Source organism: Silene latifolia, chromosome X (assembly GCF_048544455.1).
Source record: "Silene latifolia isolate original U9 population chromosome X, ASM4854445v1, whole genome shotgun sequence".
In the NCBI taxonomy this organism is placed as follows: domain Eukaryota; kingdom Viridiplantae; phylum Streptophyta; class Magnoliopsida; order Caryophyllales; family Caryophyllaceae; genus Silene; species Silene latifolia.
In genome coordinates, this window is record NC_133537.1 from 306,522,658 (window position 1) to 306,548,516 (window position 25,859).

The window sequence follows — 25,859 nt, forward strand, 5'->3', positions numbered from 1 at the left end:
TGTCAATTAAACTAAAGAGTGTGGTCTCCTTGTGGAATGTGTAATATCAAACTGCATAAGTGTGACATTAGTTTCTTAACTTTTTGCGCGTTCATATAATTAAATACATGAAGAAAGGCGGTTCTTACCATTCAAATAAGCCATACATTACCTTGTTTTGTTAGCCCGTTTGAACTTTGTAGCCATTTCATATTCTATTTCATAGCTACAATCTAGAATTTGCCTACCTTTTCGTGACAGTCGCAGTTGCTTGAGTCTCATGATTATTTAGCTACTTTGGTTGGGATTGGAACTTTTATGTCATGTGGGTGGTAGCTATTATTTTATTAGCAATTGTGTTGATATCCTATGTTGAAAAAAGAAGGAATTATGAAGCAAAGAAAGAAAAAAAAATCCGAAAAAAAAAAGGAGAAAAAGAAAAAAAAAGAAAAGGAATTGTTTCATTCAGTTTTGTTAGGAGATCATAAGTGGTGTTTACTAGAGTCTAATGCATTTTTGGAGAGTCTTTCATAGTCTTTCATATTCTCTCATATGTTAGCGCTGCGACTACCGTCTTAGCCTCACATATACATACGTGTTTCGGCACAAACCACTTCTATATCCTTGCCCATTTGCCACTCTATTGTCCTTGATACATGTACTTAGTCTTTACTGTGAATGCGTACTAGTTGGAGAAATTTCTATCACATTAGATTGCATGCATGTTTCATAATTTGAGTGAGTGTCTTAATTCTTTCTATCTTACATAGATCTCACCCCTTATGAGTGCATGAGTGAAACCGCAAGAATCCTGTTGGAGCTTGTGTCCTCCACAAATTAGTGTGATAACATTTGTAAATCTCTTACAGGTTCACAAGGGTATACTTCGTATTTTAATCAGTTGATTAACGATTACCTAATAACGGTTGGCTTGCTAGAAAGTTTGACGTTATTATCATACAGATGGCGGTGATCAACTGGTCCCTAAAGGTCACACCTATAGGATGTGTTTGAGAGATGTGGTTATAGAAATATAATCACATTGATGCCTAATATGACTAAACAGTTAGTCAATGTGTTGATGAGACAATTATTTAATGAAGATTAAATAATATTAGTTGAGACGAATTAACTGTCAATTCGTAAATTGAATATAATAAGTTATATTTAATTAAATGTATGTAATGTTAGCTTGGACGAATTAATCTGTTAATTCGTAATTAAATGTAATCGATTATATTTAATATCAACAAGATGAATGTGTCATAGTGGTAATAGTGAGGGTACACAAACCAAGAGGTCATGGGTTCGATCCTCACTAGATGACAATTTAACACATTTTATACATTTTTGGAATAACCGAAAATAAGGAAAATATACTCCTTATTTCGGTGATATGGGCCGAATTAGGGAAGATAATATCTCCCTTATTCACTCCCATTTTCGGTTTCCATAAGAGGAGAAAGGGAGATCATTTTCTAACCCTAATTCTCTTTTAACCTAATCTCTCCTCTCATCAAAAAACACAAATAACCTAAATTTTTACAGAAAATTTGGATCGATTCTAGCACAATCAAAGGGCATATCTCATATCATCTTGGGTGCAACTGATAGGAGAATATCATTGCGATATTGTTCATAGGCCATATTTGCTAGGACCGAAGGTTACTTCTTAATCCTTTACTTTTGTTTATGTAATTTTATTTTATGACTAGTGATCATCTTCATAAAATTCGTTATAATCCTTGAATATAAAGGGATTCATACAGATAAATCCCACAAGTGGTATCAGAGCCAAGGCCACGAATTTTAATTTTGATGATTTTCATAAAATTGTATGTAAACAATACATGGAATTTCGAAAAAAAAAAGGGTATTTCGGCTAAATTTTTTTTTTGCCGAGAGGTAATTTTTTTTTCGGCCTGTTTTTTTTTCGTTTTTTTTCTTTTGCTTGATGATTTATTTCCAATTTCATTTTTCATATCATTGTTTTAATCAGTTAAAATTATCATATGAAGAATTGGTAGATTTTGATTTAATGAAGATTAAGTTAAAATGCAAATAGAATCGTCATGTCGATGATACAAGAACTTGTTTTTGTTATATAGTTTTAGCATATACGATTAATCATGTTCATTAATTCATTTGCTAAATCATTTTCTAATAGCAACTGTAAACATTTTCTTCATCGAATTTTTGTATTAGGGCTTTTTGTCGCAAAAGAAAAAAAGTGACGGCTTATTTTTTTTAGGGTTTGCCGTGAGCTCAAAAGAAGAAGAAAATTTCTGTTTTTTTTGTTTGTTTTTTTTTTCCTGAAATGTCGGAAAAGAAAAAAAAATAATTAGAAAAGTTTTTTTTCTTTCGTTTTTTTTGCCAAATTGCCGAATTGGGAAATATTTTGGGCTGTTTTTTTATTCCAGCCGTGAGCAGCTGGGAATTAAAAAAAAAAAATTTGGTTTTTTTTATTTTGCCGTGACCGAAAATAAAAAAAAAATTAAAAAAAAAAAAAACTTGTTTGTTTTGGCCAATTAATTATTGTGAAGCGGTTCATAATTAAAAGATACCAAATTATTTTAAAGCAGTTTAAAATTTTGATGGATTAAATTCATATTACAAGTTTAATATGAATTAAGATTGAAATTAATGTGATTAATTGAGGAATTGTCACTTAATTTAATTTAAATAGGTGGTTTGGATAAATTAATCAACATAATTAAGGAATTATGTCATGTATGTTTAATTTATTTTTAGTTGATGCATTTTAATTTTGTTGAATGAATCGTTGAATGATTTTATTTACGTATTTTTTGCAATCGGTTGTAATTTGTAATACTTAGTGTGGCCTTAGTCAAATTATGTTTTCGTAATGAAGGAAACATGATTTTTTATGTAATTATGAGATCTCGAATCTCCTTTATTTTTCTTTAGTTTTTGGGTTTTGAAATTAGAATGTAATAAATAGGTTTATTATGTAAATTTATTTATTGTATTTTTCGAAGAAGACTAAAGATGGAGATTGGAGCTCACTCCCGCTACATGGATCAAGATGGAACATCAAGACAAGCTTCTCGGGTCCAAGGATGGATTCCAAACTTGTATTTATTGTTCATTTTGATAGGATAGGCCACACTAGGACTTTTATTGTTTTTACGTTTTCATTCTTATTGCTTTTCATTCACATGATAGTTTATGCATCATATTCCGCCTAAAACCAAACCACCTACTACTAAAATGCATGAAAATTGACTCATATAGGTTGTATGTTAGTTTTCATGGACATACAGATGTCACAGACTTTTAAGCCATCACCTTAGTTTATTCATTCTCGCATGCTAGATATTAGTTCACTTAAAATGAATTAAAATAAAGTTGATGGGATCTTCCTCTAAAACGGAAATTGAGACTAGTCTTTATAAGGGCAAACAACTATGAATCTCTTCTTCGTCGGTAGGCATAATATGACCCCTTCTACGTTGGGTAAGTAGTTGTGTTGACTTAGTTTACCTCAACATCATAGTCCGAAGAGTTTCTCGTGATTATGATGGACTAAAGATAGAATTTACAGAAATTTATCGACCAAGAATTCTAACGGTAGAATTAGCTAAAAGGTTAGCTTATCAATTTACAGATAATTGAGTCATGGGATCATTTATATAATTCTTGAGGGAGGTTAATTGTATAAATGTTTTGAGTCTTCGCGTTATGACAGTAGTTCATTAGACTTAAAAATATAAACGATGCACATGCTTATTATTTTTATTCTTCTTCTCTCGCATGTAGAACACGTATATTTTGATAATATCTTGTTACAACTAAATGGCTGAAAATAACGCAATCCCAATGCCTAGTGCCACACTTGATCGCGCGTCCTGGCTTAAAATTTTTATGGACCGGATGAATCAGTTCACACGTCTGAAAAACGACGGGTCCAACTTTTTGCGGATCGGGAGGCGGCACTACGGAATCGCCATTGCGACGGTAAGCTCAAGTACTTAATCGAGCCAATACCGGTCAACCCAGACCCCAATGCAGGAGTCAACGAGTCACTCGCTTATAGTGACTTCGTTATGGAAGCGGGTGCGATAAAGAACGTACTCATCTTTGCAATGGAAACCAATTTGCAGAGACGCTTCATTGCCCAAGGTGCAAACAAGATTTTCACCACGCTCACTAACGAGTTCTCAAAAGCACCGAGAATCGTTACATATGAGCATACCTGTCGCTTCTTTGATGCGAAACTCCAGAAGGGCCAACCGGTTATCCCACACATTCTTCACATGATTGAGAATGTCGAGAAGCTGGAGGCACTGAATTGCAAAATCAGTGAGAGCATTGTCATTGACCGAATGCTTCATTCTCTTCACGATGGTTTTGCCCTTTTTAGGGCGAACTACTACATGAATGACTTGAAAAAGAGTCCTAATGAGCTACACTCCCTTCTCGTACAGACCGAGAAGGATATGAAATTGAGTGGGAGCATGAAGCAGGATGTTCTCACGATTTCCAACAAGGGTAAAGGTAAGGGCAAGGCTCATGGCGACCTAGCTGTAGGTAAGCCAAAGTTTAAAAAGCCAGGAAACGGTAAGAGTGCGCCTGGTGAGACTAGTGGCTCACAGGGCAAGGCAAAGAGCAAGGGCGGTGACGTAGAGTGCCACCATTGTCACAAGACTGGACATTGGAGGAGGAACTGTCCCGTCTACCGTGAGGACATCAAAGCAGGCCGTGTCGCTCCTGTTGGTCTTTCATCTTATATTCATATGATTGAGATTAACCATGTAAGTTTCGGAACTTGGGTACTTGATACTGGTTGTGGTTCTCATCTGTGTAATCATTTGCAGGGCCTAAAGAACATCATACCTCTCGAAAAAGGTGATGTGGACCTGCGAGTCGGGAATGGAGCACGAGTTGCTGCTGTCTCGAAGGGAACATATGTAATCCAACTCCCTAGTGGTTTTGAGTTATTTTTAAATAACTGTTACTATGTACCCAGTTTGTCTAAGAACATTATTTCTGTTTCCGTACTTGCTAAAGACGGTTTTGCATTTTCAATAAAGGATAATAGCTGTATTTTCTCTTTCAATGAAATGATTTATGGCAAAGCAGTTTCCATGAATGGAATTTACATCTTAGACCAAACCACGGAAGTATTACACGTGAATAATAAGAAAATAAAGGTTGGTGACAAAGATCAAACCTATCTATGGCATTGTCGAATGGGACACATAAATGAGAAACGCGTGAAGAAACTCGTCGATAATGGGACTATTCCCGCATTCGATTTTTCTACATATGGCACGTGTGAATCATGTCTCATTGGCAAGATGACTCAAATTTCCTTCAAAGGTGTTGGAATGCGCGCTAGTGACTTATTAGGACTCATACATACTGATGTTTGTGGACCTATGTCAATTACCGCTAGAGATGGCTATAGATATTTTATCACTTTCACGGACGATTTGAGTAGATACGGATATGTCTACTTTTGAAGCATAAAAGTGAGTCCTTTGAGAAATTCAAGGAATACCAGAACAGGGTACAGAACCAACTGGGTAGAAAGATTAAAGCACTCCGTTCAGATCGGGGTGGCGAATATCTTTCAAATGAGTTTGATCAACACCTTAAAGACTGTGGAATCGTTCTACAGTTAACTCCACCTGGAACACCTCAATTAAATGGTGTGTCCGAACGGAGAAATCGAACCTTACTTGATATGGTTCGATCCATGATGAGTCACACGGTAGTGCCTGATTCATTATGGGGTTTTGCTCTTTTGTCAGCTACTCTTATACTTAACCGAAGTCCGTCTAAAGCTGTCGACAAGACTCCATATGAAATGTGGAAGGGAACGGTCCCTAACTTGTCCTTTATTCGGGTTTGGGGCTGCGAGGCTTATGTCAAGTGGAGACACGAGGATAAGCTCGGCCCGCGATCGGTCAAGACATACTTTATAGGTTATCCAAAAGGAACATTTGGTCATTACTTCTATTCGCCTACCGAACATCGAGTTTTTGTTGCGGCTAGTGCGACGTTCTTAGAGAAAGAATTTCTCGAGAACAAGACGAGTAATAGAACCTTCGAGCTGTCGGAGATTCTAGAACCAACAACCGAGGAACGGATGGAGGAAGTTGTTCCTCCAACTGATGATACGGTTAATATTCCTGAGGAACCTATGAGGTCGGGTAGAGTCTCTCATCCTCCGGACAGATACATTGGTATGGTCGAGGAGAATGACGTTTTACTCCTAGAGAGTAATGAACCCGTTACCTATAAAGGTGCTATAACCTGTTCCGACTCAAAGCTATGGCTCGAAGCCATGCAATCCGAGATGGACTCCATATATGAGAATGACGTATGGGATCTAGTTGATTTACCTAATAAGGTAAAACATCTACAGTGCAAATGGCTTTACAAAATAAAGCGTTCTGTAGACGCGCAACCAGATACCTATAAGGCAGGACTAGTGGCAAAAGGTTTCACTCAAGTGCACGGATTGCATTATGATGAAATTTTTGCACCTGTAGTCATGCTACGTTCCATTCGGATAATCTTAGCGATTGCCGCTTTTCATGATTATGAAATTTGGCAAATGGATGTGAAAACCGCCTTCTTAAACGGTTATTTGGAGGAAGAGTTGTACATGGTGCAACCCGAAGGTTTCATAGATCTTGAACATCCTAAGAAAGTATGCAAGCTTAAGCGTTCCATTTATGGACTTAAGCAAGCTTCTCGGAGTTGGAATCATCGTTTCGACCAGGTGATAAAAGAGTATGGTTTCATTCAATCGGTCGAGGAACCAAGCTTATATATCAAGTCGAGTGGGAGCAAGATTGTATTCTTGATATTGTATGTCGATGACATACTCTTGATTGGGAATGACATTCCTCTCCTATCTTCGGTTAAAGAATGGTTGAAGAACCATTTCCAGATGAAAGATCTGGGTGAGGCACATCGCATTTTGGGAATCCGTATCTACCGAGATAGATCACGACGGACGTTATCACTTAGTCAGGAGTCTTATTTGGATAAGATTCTTGAGAAGTTCAGCATGACCAACTCCAAGAAGGGGAACCTTCCAATGACGACTGGGATGCAGTTGAGCAAGTCTCAGTCACCCACGACGCCTGAAGGGATTGAGCGCATGAGTCGTGTTCCTTATGCATCTGCAATAGGATCGATCATGTATGCCATGATATGCACACGTCCAGACGTGGCATATGCATTGAGTATGACGAGTCGGTACCAAAAGTCTCCAGGTGAAACACACTGGATAGCTGTTAAAAACATCCTCAAGTACCTACGGAGGACTAAGGATTGGGTATTGACTTATGGAGGCGATACTAAGCTATGCGCAATCGGTTACGCAGATGCTAGCTTCCAAATGGATCGAGATGACTCAAAATCTCAGTCCGGGTTCGTCTTCACTCTTAATGGTGTTGCGGTCAGCTGGAAGAGTTCCAAACAGAGTGTTGTAGCAGATTCTACTACTGAATCCGAGTACTATGCCGCTTCGGAGGCAGCAAAGGAAGCGATATGGATGCGTCAATTCTTACAAGGACTTACAAAGTAGTTCCTAGTTCGAATGACCCGATCACCATCTATTGTGACAATAGAGGTGCCATCTTCCAGGCTAAGGAGCCAAAGTCTAGCAACAAATCTAGACATGTACATCGGAAAGCTCACCTGATCCGTGATTACGTGGAGCAAGAGGAGATAGTGATAGACAAGATTGCGACGGATGATAACATCGCGGATCCTCTCACTAAACCGTTGAATTATGATAAGCATGTAGGGCACGTTATTTCCATGGGAATTAAACGTGTTCCTGAGTTGTAGTACTTGATTATGGATTTGATACATTATCTTTTTCATATACTATTTATAACTTAATCGTTTTATTATAATATTTTGTTTTTCATGTTGATTATACAGACAACATTGAACGCCACAAAGTGAACTGAATTACATTATATTTGTTTTGGTCCGTAATCGCCAATGTGAGCTGATAACTTCGGCTATTATATTGTGCAGTCGATTGATGGTGGGTTCAACGAGCCATAAGTCAAACGGTTGACTGATCGATCACAGATGCGAGATTATAACGATACCTCGTAGGACAACTTTTTGTGACAACGTAATGGAGTCCTAAATGTTTAAAACATTCGGTGCCAGGTCGTGGATAGGACATCCATTGTGTTCCTAGAGTCGATTATTTTGACTATCATCGTCTCTTGAGATTAAGGCGTTTTTGGGTGACTTTGGTTTCTTTCTCACGGTCTTCCGTAATCGGGAGGCTAAGTAGATTTTTTCTGAGTCATTTCATACTGTGCTTACATCTGCAGGATTCGAGTTGAGGAAAATATCCAACCCTTATCAGGTATAGTTATTTCTCAGGGCCACTCGAGGAGTTGTAACTGAAATGCATGGCCATGCTCGAATGTTGATTCGTTTATCAGTTAAGTTACTCTCTAGTCGGGGAAACCACTCTTGATGATGATCGCTTGTAAAATACGACCTTTGTGAATACGGATTTGCAAATTGTTTTACATTGAGTGGGAGAAATTTTAGGATATGAGAATCGGTTATCGCACATACACTTGTGAGGACAAGTGGGAGTTTGTTGGAGCTTGTGTCCTCCACAAATTAGTGTGATAACATTTGTAAATCTCTTACAGGTTCACAAGGGTATACTTCGTATTTTAATCAGTTGATTAACGATTACCTAATAACGGTTGGCTTGCTAGAAAGTTTGACGTTATTATCATACAGATGGCGGTGATCAACTGGTCCCTAAAGGTCACACCTATAGGATGTGTTTGAGAGATGTGGTTATAGAAATATAATCACATTGATGCCTAATATGACTAAACAGTTAGTCAATGTGTTGATGAGACAATTATTTAATGAAGATTAAATAATATTAGTTGAGACGAATTAACTGCCAATTCGTAAATTGAATATAATAAGTTATATTTAATTAAATGTATGTAATGTTAGCTTGGACGAATTAATCTGTTAATTCGTAATTAAATGTAATTGATTATATTTAATATCAACAAGATGAATGTGTCATAGTGGTAATAGTGAGGGTACACAAACCAAGAGGTCATGGGTTCGATCCTCACTAGATGACAATTTAACACATTTTATACATTTTTGGAATAACCGAAAATAAGGAAAATATACTCCTTATTTCGGTGATATGGGCCGAATTAGGGAAGATAATATCTCCCTTATTCACTCCCATATTCGGTTTCCATAAGAGGAGAAAGGGAGATCATTTTCTAACCCTAATTCTCTTTTAACCTAATCTCTCCTCTCATCAAAAAACACAAATAACCTAAATTTTTACAGAAAATTTGGATCGATTCTAGCACAATCAAAGGGCATATCTCATATCATCTTGGGTGCAACTGATAGGAGAATATCATTGCGATATTGTTCATAGGCCATATTTGCTAGGACCGAAGGTTACTTCTTAATCCTTTACTTTTGTTTATGTAATTTTATTTTATGACTAGTGATCATCTTCATAAAATTCGTTATAATCCTTGAATATAAAGGGATTCATACAGATAAATCCCACAAATCCAACTAATTTGTCTTATAAGGTTGAAAAGTAGTTGGCTGAGTCACGGTATCATGTCACATCTTGAGTTGAGCTGCGTTATTCTATTGCCCGTGCCTTTGAATTTGTTTTATTGACACAAATTTTGGTCATTACTTTGTTATAGATATGGATAGCTTGGGATTTGTATGTGCTTTGACATTTGCTCTGAGTTAGTCATTCACCATTTTTATGTTTGTCTTTTGTATGGTGTGATTGCTTTGCTTAGGGACAAGCAAAGGTTTGGTTTGGGGGAGTTTGATGTATCACTTTTATATGCACTTTTTTAACTCCTTTCATGTTGTTTTGATATCATTTTCGTGCCTATTATATCATTTATATGCCTTTTATAGTGAAATGTCGATACTGCCGCTACTTTATGTTTTAATGCAGAAATGACGCATTACGAGATGAATCAAGTGAAGATGAGCATTGCGGTTATGGCATAGTGGAATACACGAGGCATGACACGAGAAACGAGGAGACTTGAAGATAAGAAGAGAAGTAAAAGACGAAATCAAGCTGAACACTTTGGTTCCTCGATCGAGTACATGAGGGCTCGATCGAGTAACCCTCCTCCATCGTGTATGTCAAGGCTCGATCAATTTACTATGAGTAGCTAAATCATTCATCTAGGATGAAGAGGATCTAGGTTGATTAGAAAGGGGATTATTAATTGATCGTTTAAACTATCATTTGATTATTCTTCTTCTTCTAATTATATGATTTAAGGCCTAAGTCTATAATTAGTGTAGCGAATTAATGCTTTCACCGACAGGGTTAGAATTAATATAGGCTGCGATAATCAGATAGATTGTGTTTAATATTAGCGATTGCATGTTAGACTTAATCTAAAGGGCATAATAGAATTAATCAATTTTGTGACCTTAGATAGTTTGATTGACCTAACAATTGATTAAGATACACCCCATATAATTGACCTAGTGAACCGGAATCCTAAACCTCTTTAATATTATTGTTACACATCTTTTAATTCACTTGCTAATAGTTGTTAGAAAACAAACAAACAAACAAACAAAACCCCCAATAAATTGTTACTTTAAGACATTTTAAATATTAACAAACTGAATATTACCGCCTCCCTGTAGATTCGATACCTTTCTTGACACTAGCTATTTTGTTAGTAGTGAGATAGGATTACTTTGATTAAGGCCAAACGACTGACAATAACCTTATCCATTGTTATTGCGTGTTGGTGTCGATTTGGGGAAGGGGAAGAACACCATGGAGGAAAAGTTAAATATCAACAATGAACCATAGTCCAAACGTTGATATCCAACTTTTAAACTATGATCAAACGTTGAGATTCAACGATTGCTCCATGGTATACGTTGAGATTCAACATTTGATCTATGGTACACGTTGGATCTCAACGTTTGATCATGGTTCACACGTTAGATTTCAACGTTTTGCCATGGTTAAAGGTTGACATTCGACTTTTGGCCATGGTCAAACGTTGATGTTAACATTTGGTCCATAATCGATTGTTGAATGTCAACTTTTCGTCCATGATTCGTTTCATTTTTTTTAAACCCGTGTTTATTGCTATTATTTGCAATTTTTATTTTATATTATAAGTTTTCTAGTCGATGAGGGTATTTTATAATATTTTTTATTTGATTAATGCAGATGGGAGATCGAAATGACAGAGGAAAGGCCATTATGTAACCTCCGCCTCCGCTACCCGGACACGACCGTACCTTTGGCCGGAATGTCACGACGTCGAAGTGTCATTTGCGGGTTAAGCCAGCCCTCCCACAGCCACCACCACTTAGATAGGCGACTCGCATGGTTATGATGCCTACTACCGGTCAATACATAGTGATTCGGAGGAGGCGAGGTCACGTGAGTTTTTGGGTAGTTCCCGGCATGTTGGAGAGGAGGAGGAGGAGTTGTCGGAAGAGGGGACGAAGTCGGAGGACGAGGATGTAGATTCTTATCGGGTCGTAGGGAACCCGTCATCCTAGAGATTGTTGACTTAGAGGTTGACCCGGGATTGTAGAGGCTGTTATTCAAGTGCCAGAGAGACTTCCTCGAGCATGAATAGATCGAGGCCAAGGAGGAATACTTCATGGATCTTGCGAGATCTTGTTCTTGGTGGTCCTAGTAACAGTTCCATGTTACAGAGCTTCGGTTGACACGTTGCGTTCAGTAGTTGGTCGGATCCTGACCCGGGGAACTTGAGATCGTGGCTCAAGTACTACGAGAGGCCGAGTTGTGCGAGAGAGATCAGAGAGATTAAGCTCTCCGAGGATGTTGCTGATAGGGTTCATTCGAGACGGCTTGGAGTTTTGACGGACTCTCTTACCACCGGTCTAGACGATAACCTCCTGAGTGCTTTTATAGAGAAATGATAGTCGGATACTAACGCTTTCCATATGCCTTTTGGAGAGATTAGTATCATGCTTCATGATGTGGAGTGGATTCTTTGGTTACCGGTTAGTGGTGACCGGGTGTGTGTGGACGGTATGCCCGGGACCGATGATCAGGGTTTGAGGGGGAAGATAGCTAAGTTTTATGGAGTTCCTCCGGCCCATGTGGTATCACCGCGCTATAAGAACGTAGTTTTATTAACGACAAAGCTGAGGGATGTTGGTTAGAAAGGGAACGATCATGACTCGTTCCGGGCATACCTCTTGATTTTATTGGGACATAATATCTTCGTGGATAAGAGTGGTTATTGGGTGAACGCTCAATTGTTACCCTTGCTTGATAGTGTTGATCGGGTTGATTCGCATGCTTGGGGTGCCGGTTGTTTGGCTTACTTGTACCGACAATTAGGGATAGCTTCGCGCCGAGATATTGTTGGTCTTAGCGGGTGCCTACCGTTACTCTAGGCATGGATATACGAGTACTTTCCCCAGTTTCGACCCAGCGCTGAATTCTATCTCAATGGCAGACCTCTAGTCCAGGCTTGGGCCCGCTTCCCTCGGTTTAAGGGTGATCATGAGATATTACAAATTCGGCGATAGAGTTTAGACAGGCTTAGGGCGGAGCATGTCCGATGGTTGCCCTACGGGAGACGTCCCCAGGACTGTTGTAGGGTGTCGTTTTACTCGGATTTTATCAAGTTTCTTGATATATTAGAGTCGTACCAGGTGCATGTGTCAGTTTGGGTATCGTCAGACAATCTCGTATCCGATGCCGATTCTGTCTATTGAGCAGCGCCCGGCGAAGGGCACTTATAGGCTTGAGTTCGGGGAAGAGCCCGATAGGACGTGGGGGATGCGTACTTCGAACATATCATTCCGGCATCGGTCAGCTAAAACAATTATGCCATTCGAAGTCGTTGACGGGTACATGAGTTAGTATGCGGGGATTTCTCACCCGTTTTTCTGTCCCCCCTCACACCGCGTCCAGGTTTGTTCTGTCTCGTTTCACGAGGAGACGGAGGTCGCCCTAGCTCATAGTCGTCAATTCAAGACCGTCTTCCAGCAACCCAATGAGGAGATGGAGGGAGATCGTTTAGAGGCGTTTGCGGACATGCGTCCCTACTATGAAGACGTGTATGACGACTAGTTTTTTTTAGTTTTTTTTTTATCTCTTTGTATGGATAATTTTATATGAGCTTTTTTTTTTGTATTTATCTCTTTGTATGGATAATTACATTTGTGTTTTTTTTTTTATATTTTCTTATTTTAATTTTAATTTTAATTTTTAGTAATTATTTTATTGATCAATCCCGTAGTGAAATGACGAGATTTAAAATACAACTTAATTAAAATACGACATAAATTAACAATACAAGATAAAATGAAAATACAACTTAACTAAAACACGACATAAATGAACACTAGAACATAAAATAAAAACACAACTTAATTAAAACACGAAATAAATTAACAATACGACATAAAATGAAAATACAACTTAGTTAAAACATAATTTAACTTTATTAAGTTCGAATTTAAAATCGAACTTGATTATCTCCAGCTGATGAAGATGACGATTCCATGTCTTCAAGATCGTCTCCAAACTCAATTTCTTCAGGTTGACTAGCAACATATTGATCATAGTTATCAATGATGCCAAGTTTCTCATTCCCGATGTTGAACACTCTACCGAGCTCATAAATTGGAAAGTGTTGCGTAATCGAGCATGGTTAGTATGCGCTCAAAATAAACGATGACATCACTTTGCAATCTACGATACTCCCACATCTTTCCTGTTAATGTTGCTAGAGACACAAAATAATCATTAACTGGAGGAGTTAGTACATTTTCCAAATGCCCGGCTAAGATTTGACAAAGCCTGCCAATTAGAGGATTTTCAACCAAGTACCATACAGCCGCACTTGGGATTACTAATTCAAGATGACCCACTAACTTTGGTAAATCCGAAATCATACATGTTTGCGGTTTTTCAGTGATACACTCTGAATGTTTGAGCATTTGTAACCATTTTATTAATATTTCGGTTGTTGTTGTGAATGTGATAGGTTGTTGTGATAGGTATGGATAGAGCGAGGGGTATTTATACACGATTAATAACAGTTATATTTTTTGAAATTTCAAACCTTTATATTCTTTAATATGAACTTAAAATATATTACACAAACGGAAAATATTTAATTAACGATAAATTACATAATAAAGTAAAGATACAACTTAATTAAATGTCGCAAACTCAACATTTTGCCTTCTAGACGTCTTCTCGGTCTCGAACTCATGTAAGCTTGCCAGTTCTCAATGTTCTGTTGGTATAACGTATCAAGGTAAGCAACACTATCATCTCGGTACGTCAACTAAGCGAGGTGAAGTGGTGGCATAGGTAGACTCTCAATCGGCCCTCTAGAATGCAACTGCATCCAATGGTTACGGTAGAGGATAATCCACATAATACCGAACGGTTATCGGTCTTCAATTGAGGTGTTCAATGGCATGATAGTGTTGCAATTGTTGTCCCAAGCTTTCTCTCCATTTTCCCCTCGTGTATGACTAATAACACATATTGTCTAGTTGAAAAGCGTTGCAAACACGAGCAAATGGTCACCACACATCCAATAGTCCACCCCACAACTAATGGGAGCAAAGATCCATTAGTCGTTCGTAGCACGTGTCCGCATCTATCCTCCAACGCGATACCCAATCCAAGGCCTCTCAATAGTTCTTTCTCAATTATCTCTATGGCCTTAGTGGACACGACCCCATTCAACAAGGAGAAAGTACGAGATGTTATCCTTGGTCTACTCCTTGAATCTTCGAGCTCTTTTCTAATTTTAGAATGTTAACCTTCGAGCATGGCGTGGATACGGGACCACATGGTATCAAGTGTGAGATGACTGCATTTCAACCAAGCCTTCAATAGAGAATGGGCTGACTCAACATGGGAAATTGTTGTGTTACTAAGATGGAAGACCTCGTTTGTATAGCATATAACAAACTTCCCCGCGTTCTCACCCCAAGCTCTCCCGATATAAGTGCCCATAGGTCGCCACTTGCGACAGAAAACCGCCCAAGCTTGCTGAAACGCTTGCTCAGTAAGTGCATTGATCACTTTATTCCAACCGTCTTCTGGATTTGTGATGATATGTATCTTCATACTCTCAGTTTGGCAGGAAGAGTTCCTGAGATTTAGCATTGATAGCTTTGTTCACGTGCCATCGACACAACAAGTGATCAACCTCGGGATATACTTCTTTAAGAGCGTTGATCAAACCCAATTCCCGATCGGTGACGAAAACAGAAGGGGACGCTCCCGTGCACTCTAGAATGTCAACTAACTTCTTCAACAACCAAATCTAGCATTCCTCGGACTCGATAGGAAGCATCGCACATGCGATTAAGAAAGACGACCCGGAGGGTGTGACACCAACCATCTCAACGACTGGACTATTGTACATTTTGGTATTATACGTCGAATCCATGATTACCACATAAGGATAAGCCCGGAACAACTTCATGGAATCAGGATGTGCCACGAAAACATGCGTGATCTCTTGTGTCATGGAATTACTCTCATGACAATGCACGTATTTCGCTTGTACCGTTAGAGCCAACATATGTTGAGCGGTGTTCCTTTCACTCCTAACTTCTTGCCTAATTTTCCTTGTCATGTTATATATTTGGGTGCTTGACGGTTGAGGTTTTTCGGGCATTTTCGGATGAAGACCACTTTTAATATCCCTCGGTAGAACCCCAGCCTTAGTTTGTTGCCTAACATATGCCTTCTCCTCCTTATTGAATGTCGCGAAGTGCCGATCCCCGTCCTTATAAACTGCTACGTTGTGGTTGTGTCGTCCACCACCCTCGGATGTTACAATGTTCCAAAACATCATCACTTGATCATTTTTAAGCACGTAATTTTGCACGGTACGAATACGGAACAGGCATGAACACTTATGCGACCTCCTTGGTTTCTCGGGATCATCCGTTGACGGGGGTAGCCCATGTCTTTTATATCGAAAATAACTTCCCAACAACCCGTTTTCTTTTCTGTTTTTTGCTCCGTTTTTTTTTTGTTTTAACCAAAACAAACCCATTATCGAACGCTACACTATTACCCCAACTGAAAGCATCATCACGAGTTTCAAAATCTAAAGTCGTCACGAACAACGGGTCGTAATCAATTGAATTCTCGCCAAAACTCTCCCACGAAACTTGTTTCATGCAATTCGGACAATAGTTAGACATAAAAACGATACATAACCTAAATAAATTACGTTAAATGGAAGCAAAACAAGATAAAACGACTTTATTGTCCGGCCACAGACTGAAAGTTAGACTCAACATTCAATCCATGGCCAAACCACGGGACTCAACGTTCGACCATGGCCAAAAATTGAGATTCAACATTCCACCATGGTCAAACGTTGGATCTCAATGTTTGGTCCATGGTTGAACCTTGAATCTCAACGTTTGGTCCATGGCTGAACCTTGAATCTCAGGGTTTGGTCCATATGCTTAAAGTGGTGATATTTTTTGGCCCAACATGCAACTTGTTGCTTGTCTTATGCTTAAAAGGGTAGATATTTGGTCCGTCTATAACTATAGACGGATATCTCCCGTCTATAATGAGAATTTGTGTTAAGTAAATATGTGACGTAAATCAACTAAAGAATAGATTTAACGATGCGCAAAAAATGAAACTTAACCAAAATAATGAAGCGATTAAGTTGTTTACGTACCGGTGATTCGGGTTCCGTCATGTTAATTAATCTTGTTAATTGTTGTTGTTGGTTTTTTTAAAATTTAGTTGCTTTTTACTAGAATTTGAGAGAGAATTATTTAGAGAGAGAAATGAGTGTAAATGTGCAAAGGACATTATCGCCTTCTGGAACCAGTCTGGATCGTCTGTCCCACAATTATGTCCCCTTCTCTGTCTCACTCTCCCAATTGGACCACGTTGCACAGGAGAAAAGTCTTCTTATAATACTCACGTTTTTCTAAAAGTAATATTACTCTCCCACATAAACGATTGTACAACATGCGCAATTTATTCAGACTAAATAACTTAAACAAGGTAAAAGCAAACAGCCCATGTGACTTCCATTTATATTTTCCTCAGTCACAAACTCCAATGTTTCATATTCTGTCAAACATGGAGGTAAGAATCCAGATGTAGCTCCATGGAGGTAAGGTCCTAGTTTATTCTTGTACACTATATATAGCTTAAGTAATAAATTAGATTTTTATTTTCCTCTTCACCAATCTTACCTACTACTACATAAATTGAACACCTTTTAAATCATCACATAATTTTTGATCAAGATCTACAACTTTTAAACATTCTCATCAACAATGGTAATTTACTTAAATTACTTGCTTTTGATTGAGATAGTTCTTGCACTTCTCCTTATATATCTCCATTTTTACCCCTGGTTTTTTTTCCAGTTTACCCCTGATTTCTTTTTCTTTCTTTTTCAATTTTTATACAGGTCAATTCAATTGATTAGCATGGAGAAATTTGGTAAAGAAGTCGAAAATTCAGATGTTTGTCATAGGTAATTCATTTACTTTAATCTTAACAACTAGTGTGTGTGTGTGTGTGTGTGTGTGTGTGTGTGTGTGTGTGTGTGTGTGTGTGTGTGTGTGTGTGTGTGTGTGTGTGTGTGTGTGTGTCGCGCATTAGAGTGGTATGATATTTGTCCCGTCTTATTAAGTTTAAAACGGATTGTATCGTCTTAAATTAGAATTTGTGTTTCGGGTGTGTAGATGTAGACATTGTTAATATTGAAAATATCTTTTTCTTACTTAGTACTGAATTCATAAGAAAAGAAAATTACAAAGTCTATACTTTTGAAGGCAAAGGCTGAATATAATAAATAGTTTATGACAAATTCTGTCAGCTCCCATGTCCAAGTCAGTAACATCTTCAGTTTTCATGTGGTTGTTCATCCTAAAAAGAAATAGTATTAGTTACATGAATGATTTCTAATTTCTAAATAGACTAAAAGATTGTTGATATGTCAAGTACCTTGTAAGTTTGATTCGTTGGCTCTAAGAAGTCGTACATTAAGCTTTCGACAGTGGGATAGTCCATTGACAATAAGGCATGATAACTATGTATCTCATTGCTTGTCTTCAACTATGTAAACATATAATATAAACTTAATTTGAAGCTGGTGAAAATACACGAAATGAAAAGAAATAAAACTTACTTGTGGTTGCTCAAGTAAGACATTTGTGGAGACACTTTGTAATTCTTGCTGTGCATTTGTCTGGTTGATCTGTATGTCCAACGCTAGTATAAAAAAATTACTCGTATACATAATAACCATAAATAATCTATAAAAAAAAACTTGTAGTTAAAGGTTATACCTCATTAGCTTGCGATAAAGTAGTAATTTGTTCCATTTGCTGCGATACTTTATGTTTACGTTTTCCAGTTTTCCTTCATGATTCAAGAGCCCCTTTCGGCCTTTTGCTTGAATTTCCAGATTTAGGTTTTGCTTAGATGCCTCTAACAACTTTCTTAGCACCAGTAGAATCCATAATAATATTATGATCTTGCACCTTTGCAGATTCAATATTCATAATATTTTTATTCAAACCAACCCTTTCAAGTAGCTTAATGAGTGTCTCTTTAACCTCTTTATATTCATCCTCATTCTCTGCCACTCTTGTGCTCAAGCGTGTATATAAGCGACATAAGTCTCTATAACGTCTTCCCACTGTCACCTTTGGGTCAACATCAGCTGCAGATTGGTCATTCGTCATAACACTTCCATTTTTAGTGCATTTTCTCCATCTTTTCAGTTTATATTTATCATGAATCTCAGTGATACCTCTAAAGCTCAAAACCTTTAAAACATGGCTACATAACATCCCAGCAAACTCGAATTTTCTACAAGAACACAATATTATATCTTCTCGTATGTCGTATGTGACAGTATGCCTATAGTGTTTCCGGTATGGGCAAATTGTATATGTTAAAATCACTCCTATCTCACTTTTCTCAGCAATGGTGCAATCGTATGACTTAGATAATTCAGTCTGGAAGAGTTTGAAGACGGTTGGTGTATAAACAATTGTTGTGTGCTTTAAAAATTGAACAGGAAAGGGTAACACCACATTGGTTTGATCAACTTTAAAATCGGCTTTTCTCTCATCATAACGACGATCACAAGCAACCGTTCAAAATGAAAAAAGAATTGTCGTAAATCATGCTTATAACTTACATAGTGTTTGATGACTTTATTCATGCTCTCACTTCGTTGTGTAGTAGTCATGTCAGCACAAAAAGTATCTCTACCATAGCGCCCACTTTTCTTTTTTTGTTAAACATTCTCTTCAACTAATCGTTACTTTGTAGATCATACTTTCTATGCATGTCACTCCAAGCATCTAAGAAGTCATCCTCGTGCTCGTAATCATAAATGCAAGAACTAAACTCCCTTGAGAAATCTTTGTACTTGGCAAACACATGACTCAAATGGATGGCGGCATTCTGAAAGGTATGCCACACATAAAGGCGATGATATGTCTCTGGACATTGGAATGCTAGCGCTTTCTCCATTGCAGCGTCTTGATCAGTTAGTATGGTTTTTGGCAACTTTTCATCCATAGCCTTAGAAAATGTATCAATTAGCCAAATAAAACTAAACGCAGTCTCATCATATAGTAAAACAACTCCAAATATTATAGTTTGCTTATGGTGATTTGTACCAACAAATAAAACAATTGGCCGTCCATCTTTATGCTTCCGATATATTATGTCAAAAGAGACCACATCACCGAAATCCTCATAATCCGCCATCATTTTTGCATCAACCCAAAATATATTTGTTATCAAATCATCCTCATCCACTTGTATGACATAAAAGAAGTTTGGGTCCTCTAATTGCTTTTTCTGAAGGTACTATAAGACACCGCTCGTATCACCCGACATCATTGTTAAAGTACGCTTCGTTCGTAAGTGATTCTTATAATCTATGTGAGTAAATCCAACACTCTCTCGGCTGCCTCCTTGAGTTGCCATGAAATCAAAACTGGCTTTAGGAAGAATCCCACTACCTTCAATCATATCAATTTCTGCCGCTTGCGCCATTGTCATCTTTCGATGCGACCTAAAGAGATGTGCCTTGCTTGAAGTTGCTAAGTTGTGGTTATGCTCAGCACTGAATTTCACAATTTTGTATTTACCAGTTTGGCGACAATTTATCTATATCTTTGCAGGACACAAACATCTTGACTCTGGCCGGTGGCTTTTGTAAGCATCATCTCGTTTATCTTGACCTCTTTTACCCTCACGTGAGTATACAAATAGTTTGTCCAACACTTTACCATTTGCACTATGGAACTTGCTTTTACAAACTAAGAAGCCAGTTTCCAAAGCGTAAGCGTTGTAAAATTGATATGCTTGTTCTTCTGTATCAAATTACATCCCTATTTCAAGTGTAGTCTTTGAAGAGTCTCCTTTAACAATGACTTCATCATGCTCAAAGTCTAAATGTCGGCGAGGTTGGGGCTCCTCCATTACTTCCATGGTATTCGTCTGGTTCAAAACGTAAAAATAAGGTCCCATTAAGTCATTGAAATTACACGTTCCGTATGATCACTAACCTTTTCTCTCTTTTTTTTTGCTTGTGATGACAAACTCGCGAAAGTTGTTTCCACACGAAAGTTAATTGATCAGGAACAAGGAACAAGAGGTTCAAATATACAAGGGTGCTAGGTTTACTAATTATACGAAATAACTCGACTTGTAACATGATGAACTAATTGAATGAAAAGACTTGAAACATGTAATTGAATGGAAATAACATGTAATTTTTTCATAGCTCATATATGTTAATCTTAAGGCAATTTAGATGAACACAAATATTACGGATGCACATCATCGGTGAATGCATATTAAATCACAGTGAACGAATAATTGAATTGCACTAAACATGTATACGAATTAGAAAAGTAAAAACAATACACTTTAATATTGAAGTACCTTGTCAATTTGATGAATTGATCAAAATAGGGGGTTAGAGTTGAATTTTGCAGACCTGCTTTGATGAAATAAGAAGCATGCGCTGAAAAATAAAGGCAAACAGTTAAACCTAATCAGTATGATATCATAGCGCGTTCCTTTCACCACTTATAATTCTTTTATGTTGTGAGGATCTCATGTCACGTGAGTATTATAAGAAGACTTTTCTCCTGTGCAACGTGGTCCAATTGGGAGAGTGGGACAGGGAAGGGGATATAATTGCGGGACAGACGATCCGGACTGTTTTGGAATGAAAACGGCATTGAAAGTTAGTAAAACATGGTGTCGATCAAAATGAGCCCTCATTTTTAAAACCTTCAACGGTATTGTATCCATACACAAATGCAATGCAACTCAAGAAGATATTTCGACCATCTCCTCCTTGACTATCGTCTTCTGCAATTCCCCAAATTGACTCACAATTAAACCTTAATTTCCTTCTCTACGCTCATTCCTTGAACATTCCACACTAATTTCACTCTTGTAAATATCCCAAATCGAATAAATCATGCATCTTGGTGATTCAATTAACAGATTAAACACCTAAAACTAAAAGAAATGAAAATGGCGAAGAACAAGATCAAGATCAAAGAAAGTGACGAAAATGGTGGTGTTAGGATAATTTCTAAACGGAGAAGCACTGTGGAAGTTGATCACTGGGCTTTTCTGGTAATTCACCCTTTTCCTGTTTTGTTTAGGAATTCTATTTATATTAGGGTTTTGTGGCGGGTACAATGTTATCGTGTTTGATTATTTTGCAATACTTGTTCCGTTCCATTTGACTGTATACGTTTTACAAAAAGTATTACGAGAAATTTTGAATAATGTATACAAAATGTAATTAATCTGAGTTGATATTTTGTATTTTCCTGGAGAGTTTATCTGGTTGCGTTTCTTGTTTATCATCGACGTAGATGAACTACTTCATCCGTCTCAATCATTTGTTCTTTGATTAAAATACCCCTCACTTTTGCTGTCCGTCAATTTTACCTTATAGATTAGTATGGTTGGTGGTACTAGGAATTATTTTATTTTTCTTCGAAATCTTTTAGTTGGATTGGAGTTATATATGCGAGTTCAATGATGACTGATTGTTCGTTGAATCGTGTTAAGTTTCTGGTTTATGCTGTGAATTTTAGTGAATCAGGTTTACAAATTTAGGGTCATACATAATTCCACGTTTTAATTGGGCGTCTACCACTGTAGGAAGAAGTGGAAGCACCAATGTGGGCTGATCTTACATTGGAGCCAAATATGGCAGCAGAGGACAAGTTAGTTTCCTTTTATTTCTGACTTACTATCTCATTCCTCAAGTTTCAGCACACATTTTTACCATTTGACATGCAGCAAATCACTGAAACCCTTGACTAATTAGAACACTTCCCCTATCCTTTGCAGCGATGATGCATGGTTCCACACAAGCCATTCGTGAGTGTCTTCCACTTGCCTTTTTGAGCCGTTGTGTACTGAAGATATCTTAAAGTTAGAGACGTAGCCGCGTAGGGAATTTCACTTATAAGGGTTGGCTTGATTTTCAGGTTCCATCATCTTTCTGCACGTCAGTTAATATCTGCATTTGCACATCCAGATGTGGGGAACGATTTCGTGAAATTCAATCTTCATGGAGTAAGTTCTCCAAAGCTTCCATCTTCAGTTTCAAAATCGCGAGGCAAAGACTACATAAATAAACCTCGGAGAAACAATGATACCACTTCAGTCAGTAAAAGTCATCCAGTTAATGACTTGGGTGGTAGGAGTTCGAGATTGGATATAGCTCCAAGCCATGATTGTAAACCTAAAGCAAGTCCCAATGATCAAAGTGAAGTTACTGGTCCAGTCACCAGTGTGCAATGCAGTGACAGCCACTCAACATCAATTTCCTGTAATTCTAAAGCTGTGGCAGACGGTAAAGATACATATTGTTTTTTGAACGCTCAGTCAGCATCTACCAGTGGATTATCAACCAGTACAATAACAACTGTAAGTCAAAGATATGACACAAAGCCATCAGAGGGATTTGGTATGACTGGTGGTCTATTGAATGCATTGAAAACTAATCTCAGGAGAAGCTGCGCCACAAGACCAGCATTGAGGGTTGAAATGTGTGATGATGGAGAATTAAAAGGCCGTAAATCTTCTTCTAGCAAGTCAAGTGTTGGTTCGTCTAGTGTTGGATATGATGGGAAAGTCAAGAGGTCAACGACACCAACAAAAACTGATCATCTCGATCAAGTGAAAATGGATATTAATCTAAATATAAAGCATAAAGGTCACAAGTCTTTGACTGGAAAGCATACTAGTATGAGTATCTCAAATTCAATGTTTGAGGGCAAGAAAACTGCGGTTGGTATTAAACAGAACAAAGATAAATATTTAGGCGTTATTGGACCTGAAACTTTGGTACGACCAATGAAAGAGAGAGTAATTACTAACAACGTCAATGAGGCACCAGTCCAGAAAATGGCAGCGAGTTTGAAACTCAAGGGACACAGAAATTCTAATGTACGTGATCTTGGAAAGTCGGCACCAACTCTTGAAGAACGAGCAAAATTTCAAAAACGGGTTGGGGCATCTGCTAAGACTAGAACTTGTTATAGCTCCAGGATAGGGGGTGGAGGTGCTGTTGCAGGTTCGACTCGCTTGCAAGCTGTGAAGTCAAAGGTGAGCTATTGGTGATTATTAGCAAAGAACAGATAATTCGTCCCTTAAATTGATATGGAGTACTATATATATGTAGGCCATGTTACTTTGAATGTGCACCTTGGTACTAGTGTCCAACATTTGACACTCCGACATTGGTATGACACGAAACACTTAATTTGAAGCGAAAAATACGTGGATTTTCATAAAATGACCGTCTCAAAAATTTTGGATACTTACCCATGTAGAATTAAACAAGTTTGAGAAAGAAAATCTGTAGGACATATATTGTGCGAAACGTGTGATTTTTGTACAACGCTCGACTCTTGTGTTGCATAAGCAGGGTGTTGGACATGCCACCCACAGGTTCTTATTTGGGGTTCGTGGGGAGGTTCCTTACAACCTTCTGACTCAACTTTAATTCGAGTTTCATACAGGTTCCAATTTCAGATAAAGTTAAAAATTGCTCAAGACTTGGTGTTCCAGCTGGTACAGGGAAAGTGGGGCGTGTTCACTTGAATGGACCTTCTTGCTCCAGCAAAGAGAATGTAAAAAGGGTAGCCTTGAGTCGAATATCTTCTGGCAACTGCAACATACCTGTTGTAAGAACAATAGATCAGAAGAGACATACAAAGTTATCAGAGAGCAAAGGCAGTGTAGCATCTGTTGGGTCAAAGGTAATTTTAAGCTCTCCTTGTTGATGTTTGATGTAGGTATATAGCTCTTTTGCTGTTATTGTTTTTGAAAAAGTGTCCAGAAGTTTCACCTGCCTCCTTTCCCTCCTAGGCTAAGGCTTGGTTAGAAGTATCATATATGGGTGCTTGTTCAATTGTCGGGGTCTTCGCTTTTATGAAAAACCCTCATGTTTTGGCTGAAGATGAGGGAGGTGTCCTGATGTCATTCCCATGCCAGAGTTCTAAGTGTTACGAGTATGTGAGGTAATATGAAGAGTCGAAGTAACTAGCTTTTGGGTTGATATGATCAGGTCATTCAGGCTGCGTGCATATGATCTCGCCTTGGCATGATTTAAGAGCTTCTTTCTTGTCCTGGGGCAATGTATAGATGCTCATGGATTTTTCTCGGGTGGTCAAATAGATGAGCTTCTGATAGTTGCAATTTGAAAGAGTTACCAACACGTGTAATGACACTTGCCACCAATCAGAAAATAGAACTGTGAATTTGAGAACAGGATGCAGGAAGTGCGTCCTCATCTCATTGCTGGCTATAGTAGTTACATTTCCAGCTCTCATGTGTAGCAACACTAAAATTTCTAAAACTGAATGTAGTACATTTGTCTCATCCCCTATATAGGGTCAATCTCATTGAGTACTAGGAACTAGGAACTAGGAACTATGCATTGGTCGGTAATGCTACGAGTATTGTAGTACTAGTAATGTCATTATGATGCTAAAAACAGTGTGTAAAAGTTGCTATTAGTAATAACACCCTATTTGTTTAGGGATGTTACTCGTAATTTGCATTTGAAATCCGTCAGTGTACAAAAAATAAATAAAATAATAATAATCATTGTGGCTTAGAATTTTGAGTTATTTGCTGGGAAATATTACGGTCTCTCTTAACTGTTAACATTGTCCTTTTATTAGTACTACAATACTCGTAGCATTTAGCCACAAAAGTTCCATGCCTGTAAATCTAATAAATATGTTTCCTTGTATGTGCTATCGGTAGGTGAACGCTGGCAGATCGGATGCTCGGGTCTATCTTTGATGAAGAAAATCGTCGAATGTAATTTTGTACATAAGACGAAGATTTTACAATGATGTTAACCGCGGATAGTCGGTTACCCTCGGGGCAGTCAATGTAGCAAACAACATTTTGCCACCACCTTTTTTAGGCTTTTATGCTGGTGAAAGTGGAAATTCTGAACTTTTAAAAATTCAACCGTCTTTTTATGCCTTTTAGCTCCATCATAAGAGTAAGATTTTGATTAGTTAACCCAGTATTATCCTATATCCAAGGATCTATTGAAGAAAATCGTCAAATGTAAACTCGTATAAGATTGTTGTATGCGTTCAGCATACTTAGAATAACTATTTCTAATATGAAGAGCTTATGGAGTAGATGTCTTGTATATATACATCAGCGTCTTTTGAGTTTTTATGGTCTCTCTGTAAAAAATACAATATTTGTCTGCACTCACGGCCTTGGTTTACCTCTTCCTCTAATTTTTGCA

The 25,859-nt window shown here is 37.9% G+C and overlaps 1 protein-coding gene across 1 annotated transcript; it reads left to right on the forward strand.

Moving 5' to 3' along the window:
- The first annotated feature begins 21,217 nt into the window (after window positions 1–21,217).
- LOC141617346 (uncharacterized) lies at window positions 21,218–25,859 on the forward strand. Its single transcript, XM_074434532.1, has 6 exons — window positions 21,218–21,694; window positions 22,232–22,296; window positions 22,424–22,453; window positions 22,564–23,686; window positions 24,103–24,342; window positions 25,355–25,859. Exons 1-6 carry the CDS (start codon window positions 21,584–21,586, stop codon window positions 25,391–25,393), a joined length of 1,608 nt encoding a protein of 535 aa, XP_074290633.1. The 5' UTR covers window positions 21,218–21,583; the 3' UTR covers window positions 25,394–25,859.

Excerpts from the sequence above, each read along its gene's own strand:
- LOC141617346 (XM_074434532.1), top strand. The coding sequence starts at position 21,584 with ATGAAAATGGCGAAGAACAAGATCAAGATCAAAGAAAGTGACGAAAAT. Across the intron at positions 22,454-22,563 it reads TGGTTCCACACAAGCCATTC|GTTCCATCATCTTTCTGCAC; the intron begins GTGAGTGTCTTC and ends CTTGATTTTCAG. Across the intron at positions 23,687-24,102 it reads TGCAAGCTGTGAAGTCAAAG|GTTCCAATTTCAGATAAAGT; the intron begins GTGAGCTATTGG and ends AGTTTCATACAG.